The sequence below is a fragment of the Myotis daubentonii genome, chromosome 9 (genome assembly GCF_963259705.1).
Source record: "Myotis daubentonii chromosome 9, mMyoDau2.1, whole genome shotgun sequence".
Classification (NCBI taxonomy): domain Eukaryota; kingdom Metazoa; phylum Chordata; class Mammalia; order Chiroptera; family Vespertilionidae; genus Myotis; species Myotis daubentonii.
The window spans coordinates 54,301,937-54,323,390 of NC_081848.1; the positions used below are offsets into that span (position 1 = coordinate 54,301,937).

Here is a 21,454-nt window from a genome sequence, read left to right on the forward strand (position 1 = left end):
CAGCTCCCGTGGACGCATTCCTATGGCTTCTTTTATGGAGTTAATCCCTCTCATATTTGGTCTTCCTTTTCTCCAGCTGCCTTCTATTCTCCTGAGCACTTCTGTGTTTTCCAAAGAACCCTACCTTCTCATGATGTGCCCAAAGTAGGATAGCTTCAGTTTTGCCATTTTTTTTACATATAATAATATTTACAAAGTGCTTTCAGTAAATACATTTCTTTAATCCTCTTCATAATGCTTTGAAATGGGTGGGAGGGTAGATATATTTGTCCCATTTTATAAATGAAGAAACCAAGGTTCAGAGAGTTATGTTACCTTCCCCTGAAATAACCAGTTGCTGATTACTGCTACTAAGCAGCAGGCCAGACCCAGAACCTCGTCTCTCACTCCCCATATGGTGCATTTCTCCTACCTCAAAGCTACCCCAGCCCCCATTCAGGGATCTGAAATAAGTCTGAGTTTTAAACCCCATGGTTCCTTGGCTGGAACATTACTTTCCCCCTGTAAGGATGCCATTTCCCTGCACAGCTAAGCCCATTAGAGGAGCCCATTACCAGTTATGAAGTTCATGCCACTATCTAATCGGTCACTGAAATACTGTCCCACCAGAGATGCAAGAGCATGCAAAGAAAAGCACTAAGGATTGAAATTATAGCAGGGACTGAAACGATGCTAAATTAATGCATTCCTTGGTTGCAGGATTAGGAGCAAGTGTTATTGTGAATAAGGCTTCTATTTTTTCCTATTGGAAACTCCATTCTCTTAAAAGATCAACAAGAAGAACCAAAAGGGAATTCCCTAAGGTCAGCTCTAAGGAAACATAAACCTCTAATTCAATAACTCTGCTACTGCTCTGAAAAAAAAAGGGCTTTATTATTGCAACATCCATATGGAGCCAATTGGACATTAATGACTAATCAATCCCTCCCCTTTCTATTCTACTTAAAGTGTCACAAACCATGTTTAGATTAGCCCATTTCCTGCTTAGGATTGCTCAAGATGTCTTTTGTTCTTTCAGGACCAGCCTGATGGAGGCAGCTTAAACAAACACACGACCGGAGTGGCGCAGGAGTTATAAAGTGCCATATGTGAATGAACAAAGGGGCCATACTAAAGCCTTTTGTGGTATTTGTTAATGTTTTTCATCTGAGCTTAAAAAGGCTTAATGACTTTGTGGTGAGCTGATGCATGTGGCTCGTGGCTTTGCAAAATGAAGGAAATTCTAACCAGTGATATACCAGTCAGTGTTTTCAAGAGTCTCTTGCTTTCAGTTTTGGTGCCTGTGTTTACTTTTTTTTTTTTTTTTTTTAAAGATTCTCAAGTTGTATTTGTTTTACACAGAGCCCTTTACCTTGTTTCAAGTATAGGATCCAAGGGCAATTGGGATAACTTATGTGATTCTTTATTTTAATGGCCCGAAAGTAACAGAGAACATCAAATACCCCACTTACTATCTATTTGGTATTTGTATGCACAGGAGGAAGGCTTACAAGCTGTTGAACCAGGCAAAAAGGCAGCGTTTACATCTGAACCAGAGACTACTGTGGATGAAATAAGACAATAATAGGTCTGGCTTCCTAAGTTTTCAGAGAACCAGGCTCAGATTCAAGTCGATTCCCTGGGAGAAGACAGAGGCTGGTGAAAAGCTGGGGGACTAAATAATTCATGTAGCTCAGCAGCTTCTGGCTTTATCCAACTCAATTCACTACCCTAGACTCTACATGAAATTAAGAAGCACAAACCAAGATGAAGCAGATCTCAGTGTTGGTTAACAAAGATACCACTAAATCCATCGTCTTGTTTCCGTACTTATCAACTGCCTTGGCCTCATTGTCTCTGCTGGCTGACTAACCTTCTAGCTTTAAAAAGTATTATCACAATTAATGTAATTGGTCTCTTTTCTTCATTTCATTTATTCTAGGTAATCTGCCTTTTATTAGGATAAGAGATGTAGAGCATAGGTACAGTAGAAAGTAATCTTTTATTCCGTTGGGAATACAGAAATAGACAATATTAAAAGGAGATGGCTCCAGGATTTTGGGAAACCAACTCAATTTTTTGGTACACCAAAACGTTTTTGCCCTGAGAATCTGATGAAAGTGTTTGAAAGCTATCTAATATTTGTAGGGTTTAAAAGATTTAAAAAAATAGAACTAAAATGTATTAAATATGCATAAGACCCAATCAAGAGAGACTACCTCACATCTCCTCACTTCCCACATGTGAGAACTGTAACCAGACTAAACTTCTCAGTCTGAACAACAACAACAAAAGGACCATTAGCTTATACATTTATGGGTCAGCTTTTTCTGAAGGACTCTTTGGAATAACAAACGATTAGGGTTATCCTATATAATAAAAGCCTAATATGCTAAGGCTGCTCAACCGCTTTCTATGATGTGCACTGACCACCAGAGGGCAGACACTCTGACTGGTAGGTTAGCTTGCTGCTGGGGTCTGGCTGATCAGGACTGAGCGAGATGGGCTGGACATGCCCTGGAGCCCTCCCATGGTCCCTCCCCAGCTGGCCAACCTCCCGTGTCTCTCCCTGGCCCCAACTGTGCACCAGTGGGGTCCCTCGGCCTGGCCTGCACCCTCTCGCAATCTGGGACCCCTCGGGGAATGTTGGAGAGCTGGTTTTGGCCAGATCCCACAGACCAGGCCAAGGGACCACACCAGTGCATGAATTCGTGCAGTGGGCCTCTAGTTTACTATAAGACAGTAACAACTTAAGGCAGGGGACAGTGGACAGTTGTTTTTTCTTTCTCCCTCACTAACAGTTCTGCTACTCTGCAACATGGACTAGCATTATCCTTTTTCATTTTGTCCTACATAGGATCAACCTTCCCAGTGAAAAGTAAGCTTATATTGAAAGCTGCATTAAGTGATTTCTCTGTCATGAAAGTATATAAACCATGTATACGCACATATAGACATACATATATATATATACTAGAGGCCCGGTGCACAAAAATTTGTGCACTCGGGGGGAAGGGGGGTTCCTCAGCCCGGCCTGTGCCCTCTCGCAGTCTGGGACCCCTCGGGAGATAGCAACCTGCTGGCTTAGGCCTGCTCCTGGGTGGCAGAGGGCAGGCCCAATCCCTAGGTGCAGCCCCTGGTCAGGCTCAGAGCAGGGCCGATTGGGGAGTTGGAGCGCCGCCCCGTCATGCACAGAGCAGGGCGGGTCGGGGGGTTATGATGCCACCCTCAGTCACGCTCAGGGTAGGGCCGATTGGGGGGTTGGGGCACCGTCCCCTGTCACACTCAAGGCAGGGTCGATGGGGAGGTTGTGGCGCCACCCCCTGTCACTCACAGAGCAGGGCCTATCAGGGGGGTTGGGGCTCTGTACCCTGTCACGCACAGAGCAGGGCCAATCAGGGGGTTGGGGCGCTGCCCCCTGTCACAAACAGAGCAGGGCGGATAGGGAGGTTGTGGCCCCGCCCCCTGTCACACACAGAGCCGCGGGGTGATCAGGGGGTTTGGGCGCTGCCCCCTGTCACACTGATCCTGGTGCCGGGAGGCCTCACTGCTCCACTGATCCTGGTGCTGGGAGGTATATTACCCTTTTACTATATGGGATAGAGGCCTGGTGCATGGGTGGGGCTGGCTGGTTTGCCCTGAAGGGTGTCCTGGATCAGGGTGGGGGTCCCCACTGGGGTGCCTGGCCAGCCTGGATGAGGGGATGATGGCTGTTTGCAGCTGGTCACACACCCTTCAGGGTGGGGGTCCCCACTGGGGTGCCTGGCCAGCCTGGGTAAGAGGCTGAGGGCTGTTTTCAGGCTGGCAGGTGACAGAAGCTCCCAACCGCTCCTTTTTTTCTTTTTTTTTTCTTTTTTTATTCTGGGCCAGCTTTAGCTTTGAGGCTTGGCTCCAGCTCTTAGGCCTCCGCTGCTGAAAGTGGTTTCTGGCCTTTGTTTATAATGTTGCGATCCTGCTGGCTGAAGCCCGGCGGACTAAAGCAGGTTTCTGGAGTTTTGTTTAGCTTCTATATTTGTTACATAGTTGCAGGTCAGAGGCCTGCAGCGGCAGGCGGGGAACGTTGGAGTCCTCCATCACTGAAGCAAGTGAGCCTCATGTTAGTTTCAAGCTGCCTGGCTGCCGGCCACCATCTTGGCTGGCAGTTAATTTGTATGTTGCCCTGATTAGCCAATGGGAAGGGTAGCAGTCGTACGCTAATTACCATGTTTCTCTTTTATTAGATAGGATATACATATATATATAAACCAGTAAACTGAAATTTGTATACTTAGTATAAATTTTAAGTGGCCGAATATATTGCAATTCTTATGGAATTCTTCTGTTCCACATTAAAAGTTTTAGTTTAGAGTTACTTTTATAGTCTATTCCTAAATGGAACAGTCTATAGTATAATGGAAATGCCAATGGATTCTTGACTTTCTGGAATAAGTTAGAAGCACAGTTAGCACGGTTAACATAAGTTGAAGGGGAGGGGGGGAAGGTGGCTCTCAAAACAAATCCTGACCTTAAGCAGAGAAAATTAAAGGGCACTCCAAATTGGCATGATTCTTTAAATCCTACCAACCTAAGGTTGGGCTGAATTCTATAGCTTGCAGATGGGAAGTGAGGTGGCTCCTGCTGCCAAGAGAGGAGGACTCTGGGACAGGGTCAACACCTCAAAAACTATGCAGTCAGTCCAAACATGGAGATAGGCCTCCAGGGGCTAGGGTTTATTCTAATGTGTTGGTATGGGAAGCAGACATACCTACTGCTGAGGAAGCATGGACCAATTTTACAGTCCCACTGGGAACAGATGTTGGCTGCTCTTGAGTCTAATTTTCATGGTAGATAGTGTTAATCTTTTCTCGCCCAATTGCTATAGTAAGATGGAGAAGTACTTCTGTGTGATTCAGCAATGGCACAGACAAGTGTTTCTTCTCCAGGGTAGAGGATATGCAGTCAGAAAATAGATGTTTTCGTGTGTGTGTGTGTGTGTGTGTGTGTGTGTGTGTGTGTGTGTGTTGATTATACACACTGTCACTGATACTCCTTTAGAGAAGGCAGTTCAATGAAAACCAGCTACTGGGCAGGGCTAGGTTCCTCACTAACGAGAGTCTGAGTCTTTGATTAGGCTTTCTGGCGTAAGCAACTCTGAGAAGCAGATGGAGTTCCCTTTATAGAGTATTAGGGGATGGAGTCACACAAGAATCTTGACATTTCATGCACTTGCCCCATCAGGACTATCCATCACTTGGAGAGTTCAATGGAAATTGTTTTCCACCAACATTAAAAGTTATTTGGGAGCTTTTAAGACACAGCAAATATATATCTTTAAGAGAAGTTTATTTGCTTGTTTAAGAGAGCTGCACTTTATATGTAGTGCTGATATAAACTGGTGCACAGGATCCTCTAAAACTGTTTATGTCCACAGTAAAATACATTTTTGTGATACTCATACAACAGAGTTAGTCCAGAGCCAAGGGCTTTGGGAACGCTGCTTATCTCCCAGCCTGCGTGGCTGTTACTCAGTCTTCATTGTGTCCTGGGCCTCCCTGGCTACCTATCCTGGCTTCAGACCCCAGCCTGTTGGTTCCATGGAGACTGCTTTGCCTATTCATTTCTCTGACATGCTTGGAAACACGGTTTTAGGCAGTTAAGAAAGGTCAGGCCCATAGCCCACAGCACAGCTCTGGTTAGTGCACTCTTCAGACTTACCTGGTCTTTTTATTTTTTTATTTTTATTTTTTGTTAATCCTCACTGGAGGACATTTTTTTCTATTGATTTTAGAGGGAGTGGAAGTGAGGAAGGAGTGGGGAGAGGAGAGAGAGAGACACACTGATGTCAGAGAGGCACATCAATTGGTTGCTTCCTGCACGCTCCCCAACTGGGGTGGGGAACCTGCAACCCAGGTACATGTCCTAGACTTGGCATTGAACCCGGACCCTTTGGTTCTCAGACCGATGCTCTAACCACTGGGAATGCTGGCCAGGGCATGAGTCTTTTCTTTAATGTGTACAATTCCCCATATTTTATTCCTGGTATATACTCGTGCTTAGATACCTTCTTGGGCAAAGGCATCTTGCCACTGCCATATTTCTATATTAATTTCATTTATTTAAAAGATGGTGTGATCTTTAATTAATACTTGCTACATTCTACTGGACTTACAGGTAAATGTTTTCAATTACTTGGAAATGAAATAAGATAGTTAAAAAAGACTGTCAACTGGAAATCACCTAGCCCAGCTTCCCCACCTATAGACGAGAAAGCTCAGGGAAACAGACTTGCTTAGGGTGAAACAACTGGAATTTAAGTCTCTTAGTCCTTGAGCAAATATCTGAAGGAGTGTCATGTGGGAAAATGATAAGTTCCATTATGTTGGAATCCAGAAGTCAGACTAGAAGCAATGGGTAGGAGTTAAATGGAAGCAGAGGCAAATTTGGGCTGTAAATAACAAAGAATTAATAATTAGTACAGGAAAGAGCTTCTCAGGAAGTAGTCAGTTTTCAGTCATTGGACAATTAGAGGCATTTGAACAGAAATAAGATGAACACTGGTCAGGAATATAACATGGGATTTCTTGGCTGGAACTAAAACTTGGATGATGTCTCTACTGTGATTCTGAGAATCTAAGGGTTGCAGCGTGAAGCAATGTATTCTGGGGCCTGAGCTAATAGAGACCCTTTCACTCCAAAGTGTAAATAGTTGCAGCCTTTAAATCCCACCCTAGATTATGCCTCTGCTGCCTTGAATGAGTCGTGTATCATGGAGTCAACCTCCCTTTTCTACCAGGAGTAAGGATCCAGGGCAGGGGAAGGGAATGAAAAAAGCTTCAAAGAGTTCCCAGAGGATGGATCAAAGGGTAAGCAGGATTTGTAAGAGAAGACATTCATATTAAATAGTGCATTTTTAAGGAAAAAGAGGAAAAGTTGCAGTCTCTGTTGTCTATAAACAGAGAGCTTAAGTTGACAATAACGAAGTTATTCTGAAACATAAAACTGAGAAGCAATCAGAAGTTCACCAAAAAAATATTAAAAACAAATGAAGCTTTCAGAAGGCTCAAGGCCATCTTGGCTGGAATCCAATTCACAAATTCAGTACAAATCTATAAAACCCTCCTAAGCAAATCTGAGAATCTGAGAGCAACAGTTCTAAAAGTGGCTAGTCTTGGTTCACATACCCATTTCCATTCTAATCAACGCAAGTTTTTAATACATGGAGACAACATCATTACAGTTCCAACCCAGGGTCCGAAAGTCTAGCCAATGACAGTCCTGATCGGAGCTCATCCATTTCAGTGCTCACACTGCACTATTCCCACTAAAATGAGGTGCAGCCTCCCTCTGAGGCTGGGGCACAGCAATTGAATTTGAGAATTAAAGTAGGATTTACAAGAACGTTTTTGTACCCAAACTATTCTGCAAAACAAAACAAATGGGAAAAAAGGAAAGTATCCCTCTTAGCAACCCCAGGTATGAGAAAAAGGAAAAAAATCCAAAAACAAGAAGGCAAGAATATAAAAATGAAGGTAAACCACAAGGAATGCTGCTGGGGGAAGATGGGAAGAGATATGGGAGGGTGCCCATATGTGAAAGGTATTTGGGAAATGCTACTGAAGTGATCTCATCAACAAGAAGATAAGATCGATGGACTTGAAAACCTGATTCAGCCAGTGGCACATGTACTCCTGAAGGTACCGATCTCCTCTTTTATTTTTCTGGGGGGCGGGGGAAACTCCGTGGAAGTAGTGTGGAAAGACCACCTTTCTTATAGGAAACATACACTCTGTTTTATGAATACCCTAATGACATCTTAGGTTTGGAAGGGGCCGTGGAGATAATGGAACTCAACATACCTCTTTTAAAAGATACAAAATGTACCATATTATTCCACTCATATGTGGTATTTAATGAACAAACTGAACTACCAAGCAAAATAGAGACAGACTCATAGAGAGCAGGCAGACAGTACTGGTGGTGGTGGTGGTGGTGGTGGTGGTGGTGTGTATGTGTGTGTGGGGGGGGGGAGGCTGTTGAGGGTAGTAGTGGAGGGAAGGTGGAGGTGAAAAGAGCATGGAAGGGATAAATGGTGATCCAAAAAATAAAATAAAAATAAATAATATAATAAAAAACAAAAGATAAAAACTTAAACCCAGAGGAATTAGTCCCTTGTTCGCCATTATTTAGCAAAAGAGCTTAATTCCAAATATCCCAATAATTGGACCAGAGCCCTTTCTACTGTACTTTGCAACCTTGAAATTAGGAGAGTTGGGATAAGAATTGCACTCTTGCCTTAAGAGAACAAGGTGAGGGAAAATGCTATATGAAAAGTCTACAAAAAGTTAAACAGCTGTTTGTCATTTTTTTAAATATATATTTTATTGATTTTTTCACAGAGAGGAAGGGAGAGGAATAGAGAGTTAGAAACATTGATGAGAGGGAAACATCAATCAGCTGGCTTCTGTACACTCCCCACTGGGGATGTGCCCGTAACCAAGGTACATGACCGGAACCGAACCTGGGACCCCTCGGTTCGCAGGCCGACGCTCTATCCACTGAGCCAAACCGGTTAGGGCTGTTTGTCATTCTCAATACATGGTGACAGTCTCAGCTAATCGAGACCTCTCCTCCTTGCATGTGTCATATAAGAGCTAACCAATTTTGTTGCTCAAAACATATAAAGCCTTCAACTGCTTCAAAGAATAACAAGACCTTAAACGTGTTTCCTAAACCCCCAGCACCAATGAATTTGTAGTTTTATAAATATCACGGTGAACAAGAAATGCTGTCTTGTCATATTCAAGCCAAATAACAGCTGGACTTTAAAAATAAAATTTTGAAGGCATTTGCCTTTTATATTTTTAATTTCTGTTTTCCTGGCTTATCGTTTTGTCATTTGATTTTGATGAGTGGTTAATACACACGCACAGCTGCCTGTTTAGATGACCTTTCCCTTGCAGATCCTATGCTCAGAGCTGTGGAGCAGGTCTACAAGTTGCTTACTAAGTGATATTGGCGTTTTCATGATGGGCAGACATTTTCCACAGAAGCCAGGCTGGAACAGGGCCGATTTCCCAGGCTGACTTACTTTAGTCACCTCAGAAGCCCTACAGGAGTATGGGGTAGAAGTGGATCGAGGGCAGAGTACCTGTTCTGCGCCTAGCCAGCATGGCTCAGTGGTTGAGCATTGACCAATGAACCAGGAGGTCAGGGTTCGATTCCTGATCAGGGCACATGGCAGGTTTGATCTGGTGTGCAGGAGGTGGCCAATCAATGATTCCCTCTCATCATTAATGTTTCTCTCTCTCTCCCCCCCCCCTTTTTCTTCCTCTCTGAAATCAATACAAATAAAAATAAATTTTTAAAAAAGATTGCTGTTCTGTGTTACTCACAATAGCCAAGACATGGAAAGAACTTAAGTGTACACTTACAGATGAATGAATAAAGAAAATGTGAGCCCTAACTGGTTTGGTTTGGTGGATAGAGTGTTGACCTGTGGACTCAAGGGTCCCAGGTTCAATTCTGGTCAAGGGCATGTACCTTGGTTGCAGGCACACCCCCAGTAGGAGGTGTGCAGGAGGCAGCTTACCGATGGTTCTCTCTCATCGATGTTTCTAACTCTCTACTTCTCCCTTTCTTTCTGTAAAAAATTATTAACACATATTTTAAAAAAGAAATCATTTTAGAAAGAAGAAAATGTGATATACAGTAGAATGTTATTCATCCATAAAAAAGGAAACCCTGCTATTCGCAACAGCGTGATGGACCTTGAAGACATTAGGTTAAATCAAATAAGGCAGGCAGAAAAAGATAAATACTGTATGATCTCACTTACACGTGAAATTGAAAGAGGCCAAACTCATAGTAGACACAGAGAGTAGAATGGTGGTTGCCAGGGGCTGGGGTCTGGGGAGAGTGGATAGACCTTAGTCAAAGGTTACAAACTCCAGAAGTAAGATGAATGACCTCTGGGGATCTAATGTACAGTACGGTGACTATAGTTAACAAGACTGTATTATACATATGAAGTTGTCAAGGGAGTAAATCTTAAATTTTCTCACACACACACACAAAAAGATAACTATGTCATGTGACAGATGTGTTGGCTAACCCTATTGTAGTAATCAATTTCTATTACATACACGTATGAAATCATCACATTGTACACCTTAAATTTACACAGTGTTATATATCAATTATATCTCAACAAAGCTGAAAAAAATTAACTTTTTCTGGTCAAAGCCAGAGGAAACATGGAAACAATCATGTATGGACCGAGAAGGAGTGGCATTCCTGGCTGAAGCCACCAGACGCACCTCTCATTGAGCTCTCCTCGTAGCTTTCACTCTGGATCTCTGTGGGGCACAAAGAAGTCTCCACCTTTTTAGTACTTTTCTCAGTGACAATTATGTCTGTCTGTATGTATGTGTGCATTTTCCTTTTATTCTTCTGTCTTCCTTCACTAGACTTTAAACCCCAAGAGGTCAGGAACATGTCTGTTTTGTTTCCTTTGGTTATCCAGTGTCTAGTCTATCTAGTTCAGGGACTGGTACACAGTAGCACCCAACAGTTGTTTGCTTGCTTGTTTGCTTGCTTTTAAGAGTACAAGCTGACAGAAGGAGCTTATAAATGTTTTAGCTCTCCTTTCACTTCAGTCCCCTCTTACTCTTTCTGCTAAGGGAAAGGAGCAACATGGAGCAAGTATTCTGTGTACCTGCTATCTACTCTGACTCTAATATGAACTGTAACTCCAGCAGGCTTTGCAGTCAGCTCACACTTGAGCAGACTCCAGGAAATACTCTGAAGTCAGCAGAAGGCAACTACCCATCCCAGCAGTCCTCACAAAGGCATTGCCTTCTGTCCGAATCAAAGCATGTAACTTGACTCCATTCATGAACTCACAGTCCCCCAAAAGCACATGAGGTCTCAATGGCAATGCTGGGCAAACGTCTGAAGGGAGCTTTGCACATGCTCCTTAAGCTCCTGGGCCACAACAGCCCTTCTACCATTACACTCAGCAGGCACTGCTGCTACGTGTGACAGAGTAACAGGAGAGCTGGTGTAGGGCATGACTTGCTATATTTAGGGAAGAGGAAATGGGCCATTCTGAAGACGGTCACAAGAGGTTTGTTCAAAAAATGAAGGCATCACATATATATCTATGTACATAGGGCGTGCAGTATAGCACAGTATTTAAGAGCTGGGGTACCAGAGCCAAGGCTACCTGGTATCAATTCGCAGCTCTGCACTTATTAGCTGTGTGACCTGTGGCAAGTTACTTAATTACTCTCAGCCTTAATTTTCTCATCTATAAGATGGGAAAAATAATACTACTTTCTTTACAGAGTTGTATGAGGTGTAAATAATAAACATAGTATGTATGTGAAAAATGTAGCACATTCTGTGGCATATAAGTGCTTAATAAATATTTGCGGGCCCCCCCCCCCCCACACACACACACACCAGAGTTTATTTTAATACCTTGTCCCAAGGATTATCACTAAACATTAGTCTCTCCTACTGGTATGAAAAGTCTGTCTTCTGGAAACCCTCTGAGGTGCCTCCTAACATCTGACACTACCCATCCTTAGTGCTTGTGGTGGGGGTTCTGAACGGCCTGGGATGGCCAAATATCACCGGAAGCTATGCCAACCCAGTTCAGATGCTGCTATGAAATGTCTTCATGCATTTTCAGGGGATTAGGGTCCTGGGACAAATACTGCCAGTAAAAGGGATAATAGAAAGGATTCCGTCCCTGAAGCTAAAGAAGGACTTTAGCTGAGACCGAAGATAGGTGAAGTATTGTGTTACTCTGAAGAGAACAGATTAATCTTCCCTGACTGTTGGGGGTGGAGGGAGGGAATCTGCAAAAGGAACAACTAACGGGAAAACCAGCCCCTGCTCTGTGATGACACAGTAAATAACCAGGCAACAGCACTACTGAAGTGCTGGCCTAACTCATAAATTGTACCCTGCCTCTGGGGAGCAATTTCTGCTGATTTGCTGCTGTGCATTTAAAACAAACAAACAGAAAGTGCAGAGGGGTGGACAGGCATTGATAGTGCTGCGGGCAAACCCACTGAGAGTGAAGCTAGTCTCTCCTTCCAGCCTTCCAAAGACTTGATTCATGGTTAGCACCCACACCCAGGATGGGCCTTACCCAAGTCATTATTAATTTTATGCCAAATCTGCTCAAACCACCATTTAGTTCCCAAAAATTGTTTGATTGCACCTGGGGATCACTTGATTTGGGGTGTTAAAAAAAATCCTCCTTTATAGGTTTGTCCTTTTTTCCTTTTTTAACAAGAATGCAGTGAAGTGATTGAAACAGAATTCTGTTGTTCATTGGAAGGCAGAGGGTCCTTTTAGTTTAAAAGTAGAATGGCACCTTGAAGTATGTGGATTGCTGAGGGTCGTAATATAGGATCTAGCTAACATCTCAAAATCCTCGATTATAACATATGATGAAGACTAACATTTGCTCTGCTTTGCCAAGAAAACCGAGCTGGTACTTCTAAGAAAGGCCATGAAGATCCTATAGCTCATTCACAGCTCCAGAAACACCCCGGGCAGCAGGAAAGAGCTGCAGGAAAAGCCACTCACCCTCTGCATCTTCTGGCCGAGTGAGATCGATGACACCTGGGCCCAGCTTCCCATCTTCACTGGACTTGCCTGTTAGCTGGGGCCCCAAGTTCTCAAAGCGCGTTCTTTCCTAGAGGAAAGAGCAATCAGAGTCTTATTTTAGCTTCCCAAACAGCCACGTTTCCTTCCAGTTTCTGTCTTGCTTAGTGGGCAAAACTTAGATGTGCAAACATCATTTCTGTTCACCGTGGGCTTGGAACATCTTTCAGGAAGATTCCGTGGAAGCCAGGTGCTGGCCCTGACAGTGTTGACCGGTTCTAAACCACAGTACCTGGAAGGGAAGGAAACCTGGGACTGGAAACCTGCCAGCACTGTACTGCGCATCTTCTTGTTGTTGTGTTGGCTCCAGGAATCTAAAAGGAATGCAATCTAGAAGTTTCAGACAAAAGTGCCAAACTTGTGAGAACAGTCCCCTTTAAAATAGACGTACTGCTATTTAATGGGAGAGGCATGTTCCCACCTAGAGATCATATGTGGCACTGGTATTCCTGGGAAAATACAAATCAGGATTTCAGAAACAAATATTTCAAAGCAGGCAAACTAGATGATAGCATGCATTGACACTATTATTTTGCCTAGGAGTTTCAACCATAAGTTCCTGGGGAGGGCAAAGGAGGACATTACTCCTAGCCAGCCATTGAGTCAAGAAAGTGAACTACTCTTGCTGCTATAGGAGGGAAACGCTTAACTGGTTCTCTAGAAGCGGGAGTCTATGCCACAACGAACTCCCCCTCGCAGCTCTCCAGATCGGTGGCAGAGGGCTCACTGGCCATCATTAATAGGGTGTTATCATCTACGGAAACAGCCCGTGTCGCCTTCTCGCCTCCTTGATACACTCCAGACTTTGTGTTATGGCTTTGTGTTGTGCTTATGAATGAATGAAACCTTGTTGTTCATTACTACGAAACAATATTAAATGTCATGTCAGCTTGAATTTACAGACATGAAGTAGCAGCTTGCAGCTCCGGGAATGGTTTCTGCATGTTATACTTAATGCATTATGCAGCAGTCGAGTGCTGATTGCTGTGCAGTCTATTGTTCAATGACCTAGTTCTGGACTGAGCATGTTTGGTATTAGATGGAAATACTCCGAGTGCTCCCTTCTGTAAGATGTTTAGAAACTTGGAGATATTCTTAAAGAGCAAACATACAATTACTTGATAGAGGCTGTCTCTTATTTGTACAGTCTCACTACGTTTGTGCTTTCTAATATGATTATTTTTGAATATCATTATATTTCTATAATTAATTCCCATCAGTCAAATTGTGCAGGAAGTCTTCCAATTCCCCTCCAGCATGGGATGTGTTGAAATCTGTGTTGGAAGAAAACACAGCATAAACCTTGCTTTAACCTAGCACCATTTCTATGAAAGATGTGCAACAAAATTATAATCATGAATTTCACCAACTGGGTCATCAATACTAACTAGTTACAATGTAGGGAAACCTCTGAAATATTAATTTAGAAAAGAATGAAAATAAAAAGCAAATTAGGTGTGGTTCCCCATATCTTCGTAGGTGAAAACAGTGCTATGCAAGAACAAATTGACCCAGACATAAGACACAACAAAATGCACCCAGAAGCCATGCGGTGGTTTCACATGTTGTCAGAGGGAGACAGCTGTTTTTTTTGTGTTTTTTTTTTAAATCCTTACCCGAGGATATTTTTCCATTGATTTTTAGAGAGAGTGGAAGAGAGAGGGAAAGACAGAAAGAAATATCCATGTGAGAGAAACACATCGATTGGTTGCCTCCTGCATGCGCCCTGACCAGGGCCCAGGCCTGGGAGGACCCTGCAACTGAGGTACGTGCCCTTGACCAGAATTGAACCCAGGACACTTTGGTCTGCAGGCCGACGCTCTATCCACTGAGCCAAACTGGCCAGGGCAAAGACAGCTGCTTTTAATTAGCCAATTTCTATTTTTGAAGGGCACGCTTGCTTGCCCTGGTGTAAAGGAAGAGTTACAGTGGAGATGAATAGTACCAGGGAAAGCTAAATATGCAACCTTTGTTTTATCACCTTGTTTCAAATTTCAGACATTTGTATGTGAACCCTTTCCCTGTGTTAAATGCAAAAAGAGTTCTCATGTGACACCTGCAATCTTCTTGGAAGAACAACCTTTAGCTGTATTTTCATGGGGGGAGAAAGGGGAGGAGAGAAACAACTTCCTCTGAAAATCAACAGACCTTACTACCCATCAGTATGCATATTCCAAGTATCTTTCTAGTCAGTCATTCTCTTTGATTTTACGGCAAAATATTCTCAGTAAAAAATAAATAAATAAATAAATAAATAAAGTTCCTGAAAGAATATCAATATTTTGACAAGGAAGGAGAAGAGGGAAAATTACATGCCATGGTTTGTAAAATCCTAAGACAACAAAGCTTACATGATGATGGTATATTTTCTTTTCAAAAAAAAAAAAATGAAGTGCGCTCACAATTCAGTAGCATCAGCTTGTTTTTCATCATAACAAAAAAAAATTCAGAACATTCGACAACACGTTCACGATGTCTCTGAAGCCATGCGTTTTTCTGACTTCACAGAAAAAATCCTTCTGCAGAGATACTTTCCTTATAAAACATCAATATTTTGACATGGAAGAAGTCAAGGAAGAATACCCCATGAAATACTTGTTAAATAGACAGAAAATAAATCAATGGAAAAAAACTGTTCTGGGTGGTGGGCTGCATTTTATACTTGGTAATATTAAGCACTTGTGTTTGAGATTAAAGTAGGGCCCCGCCAAGCCATGCCCTTTCATATACATTTCTACCTAGTCTCCCAGAAGATTTCCGTCTATTCTTCAAAGAATAGCTCAGAATATTTATTTGCCAGCCACATAACCATCAGATAAGAAGGCCTGGTGTCTACGAGTTAGCTCTGGGCAGCTGAGTGAAGCAAAGATTTTATTGGTGAGGTTGAACATGAGTCTAGTAAATACAGGATGTGGACGTGGGCACAGAGAGATGTTCAAGGATACTTTAGTGACAAGAGGCTTCAACTTTTAGCCCTTGAGTGCCAATGGGCATGCCCCTGTACGGAACAAATATAAACTGTGGTGAAAAGGTCTTCACTCCAAATTTTGTTCATGCACTTGAACCACCTCCCACAATGTACATAGTTCCCAAGTAAGATTATTTTGGAGATATAAGCAAAATATAAACACCCCATGCTAACTTAATCTCAACCCTCCAGGAAAATCCCCCCATCTCCATATTGACAGAGAAATGTGCATTTGACATGCAACTATGTGATCAGACACTTAAACATTGTCAGCCACAAACATGCAAGCAACATAAAAGTTATTGGAAGAAATGAAAGGCAGCTCTGCTGTGTTGCAGGACTTTGGCTAAGTGCTTTGAAATTATGATGTATGAGGTAGATGTTGCATATTAAATAAAGATATTTAAATGATAAAGCCCCCTTTAGTGAGAGTTGATGAATGTTAAATGTTACAAGCCACAAGACCCAGGCATTCATCACCTTCCCGTGTTATCCGAGGCAATGGCGGGCAGCCTCACTGGTGACAGATAGACTGCTGCATTATTATCCCTATTTCCAGAGTCACTGCACAGACCATTCAACTCCTCAGGCATCATTTTTAACTTTGCATTATATTAGCAACTTTTCCCTCCCTCCTATGGCAAGATTGATCAATGTTGTCTTTGCATCAGTGGAGAGAGAGAATGGGTTTGGGATAACTGAAAGAACAGTGGTTTGTTTCCATCCAGGCAAAAAAAAAAATTTAAAAAAATCAACTTCCTCTTACTGGCAACAAATGTAAAATTGTGATAGGGGGGAAGAACAGCCACGAAACAGTAAGCACACAATAATGGCTTTTCTTTGCGCTTAGATAAAAGCTGAATTTTTGATGTGCACAGTATATTTTAATAAAATTTTATATACTATGTTTTATACACTTATTGGCTATTCCATAATAATGTGTGTGCTAACAGTAAAATTGCTCTTAAATTTATGTGTGTTATTTATAAGTTCCCACGTAACAATGCTTTTTGTTGTAAAAAATATTCTGTTTATTAATGTAACTTTACAACCACTGTATCCGAGATCCGTGGTAAATTAATGACATTTTTATTATTTTATAGTGTCATTAAATTTTTACTGATCACTCCATCAAACAGAGGCAGTAAAGGCCATAATGTAAACTGGGACACTTAGATCAGGCGGCAGGAAGGCATTCCATGGAGTCTGAAGAAAACTGCTCGCCGTAAATGATATTTATGCCATCTTTAAGCATGTGAGAATACTTGGATAAGTTTGGCAAAACTGTTTCAGTAGTCGAGTGGATTGTGTACTTAAATAACAGTTTGCTCGCTAGCGAGACAAGCCTTTTTCCAACCTTACGTGAGATGACTGATGGCAGCCGTCTCCTGAGGAGCAGCGCTAGGAATGGGAATGTGAGGACGTAGCAGACCCCTCCCTGCCAGACCGCCAAGACTGACCAGCCTGGGTCTTGCCTCCAATGATTTCAACACCATCCCCTTTTCCACAAAGCAAAGTGGAAGTGGTACGTGCTGAGAGGGGTGTTTTGTTTGCTGCCTTACAAACAAGTATATTTCATTTGACAGGTAGATATGGCTAGACAATGATGTGATATACTTTATTCCAATGCTCTAAATGAGAGGGACTTTACTTTATTCGAAGCTCGTTTTTAAAGAATGTCTGAATATGGGGTCATTCGTAACAGCCACAGAAAATACACCTAACTGCAAAATTTACCTATCGTCCAGCTAAAATGGGTCAAAAATAATCTCATGTTACTTTCACATGAGAAATACACTATAATTAATATACTCTACAGTAACTCAAATATTCTGATTATAGAATATATATTATACAAATATTATATAATATCTTATAAAATATATACATAGTATATATTATACTTCTGTATAGTATGTAGAAGACAGTAAGTAGAAAATTTTATGCTCGTGTAATCACAAATTTAAAACCACCTATCTCCTACATGTGGTTTTGGCATAATCTTTTTTAAGTAAACAAGAATTTGTTGTTACATCCTAAAATATTAAGTCTTTAAATATTAAAGACTTTAAAAAGTCTTTTCAAATTTATAATAATAAGAAACATTGCAGGGAAAGTTAATACTGCAGCGCCACCAGTTATGTTTGTGTGTATTCCTGAAGCAGAGTTTTCTAAGAGAAATAACCAACACATGCATTATGAATAAAAATTCTCTCAGGCCACCACAACATTCTGAGATCTTATCTATCCGCACAGTGTCAGCTTGGTCTAAGTATCACCTGTCATTTCATCTCAGCTCCAGGCTTTAGTGTCTCTCCAACCCAGGGCAACTCCGTCCTACACTAAAAGTTAAGACTTCCCCGCAAAAGCAGCTTTCCCCATAGTACTATTGGTCTCACTGCTTTCCTTGCCCCTCTATGCCCAGTTAATCATCAGGCTTGCTGACTGTTCCTTCACAGAGACTTTTGTGCCAGTCCCTCTCCTCATGGGCCTCTACCATCAAAAACTAGCCCAGCACATGCCCTCACGCCTGCACACGAGATCACTGCTGCAGCCTCCATTCTGGTCTGCCTGATCCTTGATACTGCCCCTCGCCCTGTGTCCGCCCGCTCACACTCCCCACAAGATCCCACTCAATGTCTCATGGCTTCCTTTTTCTACTGCATGTCATCCTCTACCTGCTTTTCCAGATCCTTCCTACACTGCTCCCATGTGTCTTAACTTGGTTTCCTACAACTCTCTCATCATACATCCTCTGCCCTTGGTGCACAGTAAGCAACTCACCTTCCCATAATAGTACCATGATCACACCTGCCCCCTCTTCCCCCTGGCTGCTTCCCTTCCTTCTGTCTTCTTCCTTACCAAGTTTTATTTATATTGAAAAGCCCAAATTGTCCATGAACTCGACAACCTCTCTGATCTACAAAAATTCTTAGTCTTCCCTATATAATCAGCCACAACTTATACAACTACGTCAAAGAATTAAGCTTTGGTTGCTCCAACAATGTCAAAATATTTTCAAACCAGGGCTAGTGTCTTATACTTTTTCTATATATCTTATAATGTAGTTGGCATTAGTGTCCACACATATTTATAGGATTTTACAAGGCCACATAATTTGTTTTTGTTAATCCTCACCCAAGGATATTTTTTGCATTAATTTTTTAGAGAGACTGGAAGGAAAGGGGAGAGAGAGCGAGAGAAACATTAATGTGAGACATGTCAATTGGTTGCCTCCTGCAGGCACCCTCAGGGCTGGGGATCTGGCCTACAACTGAGGCACATATCCTTGACTGGAATAGAACCTGAGGTCCTTCAGTCAGCAAACTGGCACTCTAACCACTGAACCAAACTGGCCAGGGCAAGGCCACATAATGGATTTACCCACATAAATGAAAAACACTCTGTGCACCTGAGTGCCCAAAAGAAGCAAGAACTACCAACTTTCTAGTATTTCAAATTTGTAGAAGAGATGTTTATACTCAACACTCCACACTCTATTGGTGATAGCTCTTTGGGCAATGATAATCAAAACAAGGAAATCCAGAAAAATATTTAAATATTTTGTAAAAGAGGGCAATAAGCAACTTTAGAAGAATACCGTGGAAGAATACAGCTTGACTGCAGAACTTAACATGAAAAAAAAGGGTCTGGAGTCTGACTTGGAATTTCTGCAGTTTAACACTTGCATCTTTTTGCAAAGTCTTTGCAGAACACTGGCAAACGAGGAGCCTACCCACCACAAATGCATGGCTGAAAAAGCAGTACATATTTTTTAAAGTTTAAAAAAATTTGTGTTTTGCTCTGTTTTGTTTTAAAATAGGACAATGTTAAGTATAATGCTGACAGAGCCTGTCTCTTATTCTGAAAAACTTTCTCTAATTCCATGCTCTGGACATATCTTGCCATCATGTGATTCTCAAGAAGTACTACTTAAGCACACATGTGGTTTCCTTCTTATTGACTTAGCAAGCTCTATCACTTTATTAGCCTTTATTTTATATCCTTTATTATACACTTAGTAATGTAATGAAAGATAAAAAAAAAGTAGGCTTTCCAGTGGAAAGTAATCGCATATGCTTTTTAAAAGATGATTCTTTTTTTGGAAGGAGTTCATTTAGAGGCGCTAGGCTTTACTTTCATAATGATGTTTTGATGGTCCCAGACTCAGTAATCATGATAATAAAGACCGTGGCTGGGAGAAACGAGGTTCATTATTAAACCTCATTGTTAAATAACATTTTGTCAGCTAACACTATTAACTTTTCTAGGCTTTAATACACTCTTTACTAAAATTGTGCTAGGACTCACGAGTCAGTTAAGGCCTAAGTTCTCCAATTCTGTTTGCCTCCACAGCACAAATGCACAGAGGGGTAGGACAGTGTCTTTACTGTTCGTTACTATGTGCAAGGCACTGCCTAATGAGTATTTCCTTTAACCCTCACCAATGCTACAAGGAAAATATTGCTACTGCTATCAATATTTTATAAGAGAATAAAAGGTGAGGCTCAAAAATATTTTTAAATATTTTATTTAACTCACTTAACCAAAATTTAGATAGGTATTGGTGCCAAGGTGAATTCAGAAATCCTAACTCTAGAACTTAATTACCATGTGGATTTTCTGAGCCTACTTCCTTATTTGTAAAATGGAAAAGAAAATGCTCATGCTGCAGGATTGTGATGATTAAGTAAGAGATCAGGTGTATGAGTGCTTTGCAAAATTAAAGCAACTCATAAAATACCCACTTCTGTTAAGCATGTTAAATAGTGTTTGCTACATGATTCAAAGCTAAATGCTAATGAAGACAGTGTCCTGATGAAAGGCCAATATCCACCCCCCTGTGTCCACAATGCAATTATACATCCGGAGATACTCTCCTTTTTAACTTGGCTGTTAAGCATCTCAGGACTAAATTTAAATCTCAATGTCAGTAACCATGTAGTATATGGATCTTGTTATTCTCTACTTATAAGCTCTCAAATATCCCCATCATCTGCACGAGGAGACTCAAACTTCCTGTAGAACCTTTCATGGTCTGGCACCCGCTCTCCCATCAGCCTTATGTTCTACTCCTTTCAGTTCCTGTTCTCTGTCCCAGTAAGATGGACCTTCTTGGAGTTTCCTGAATAAGTTATGATACTGTATGTCCTTGCATATTTGCATATACTATTCTCTCTTAGAATGCCTTTCCCTAGTCCTTTCTAGGCCTAAATAAAACATTTCTTCTGAACAAAAGAAATGTTCTCCACCAGTTCCAGGCAGAAATGATGGCATCCCATCACCACCCCATGTTTATAGAACAATGTTTTACAATTGTTAATGTATATGTCTGTTTACATTTCCCCAACGTACTCCTTAAGGTGTGGTATCTATGTCTTATTATCTTTATATTATCAGTTCCTACCATCATTGCTTCCCATTGATAACTTGCAAATACTAGGTACTTTGGGTGCTAAATCCTGGTAATCCTGATAAAGTTACTTCCCTCTTTTCTTTAATTTTAATTTTACTTTTAAATTAATTTTCAAATATTGTTTAAAAACAGTGACATATAGATTATTAAAAGGTAGATAAATACAAAGGAAGGTGTTTAAGTCAATAGAACAATATAGTGATCTATCTTGTCAGGGTTACCTTAGTACTGAGACACAGGGAGTCTGCTTAGTCACTATTATTTGAAAGGACTCTGGTAAGAAACTTCCCTAATTCTCAACTACCACCACCTCCAATATTCTTCTCACATAGTCCTATATTGCTTAGCAATCCATCATTTGAATTAATTAACAATGTCAATATCTTATGAATGGACAGTAAAATAAACTGTTAAACAAAATCATATTAACT

General features: G+C 41.5%; 1 protein-coding gene across 26 annotated transcripts in view; it reads right to left on the reverse strand.

The window, feature by feature from the left end:
• SOX6 (SRY-box transcription factor 6) overlaps window positions 1-21,454 on the reverse strand; it is a 550,404-nt gene that overhangs the window by 25,659 nt on the left and 503,291 nt on the right. For all 26 annotated transcript variants that reach the window (XM_059709018.1, XM_059709013.1, XM_059709014.1 and 23 more), the window contains one exon: window positions 12,562-12,670. In XM_059709018.1, coding sequence (XP_059565001.1) covers window positions 12,562-12,670 — 109 coding nt within the window. The remainder of the gene's footprint in view (window positions 1-12,561; window positions 12,671-21,454) is intronic.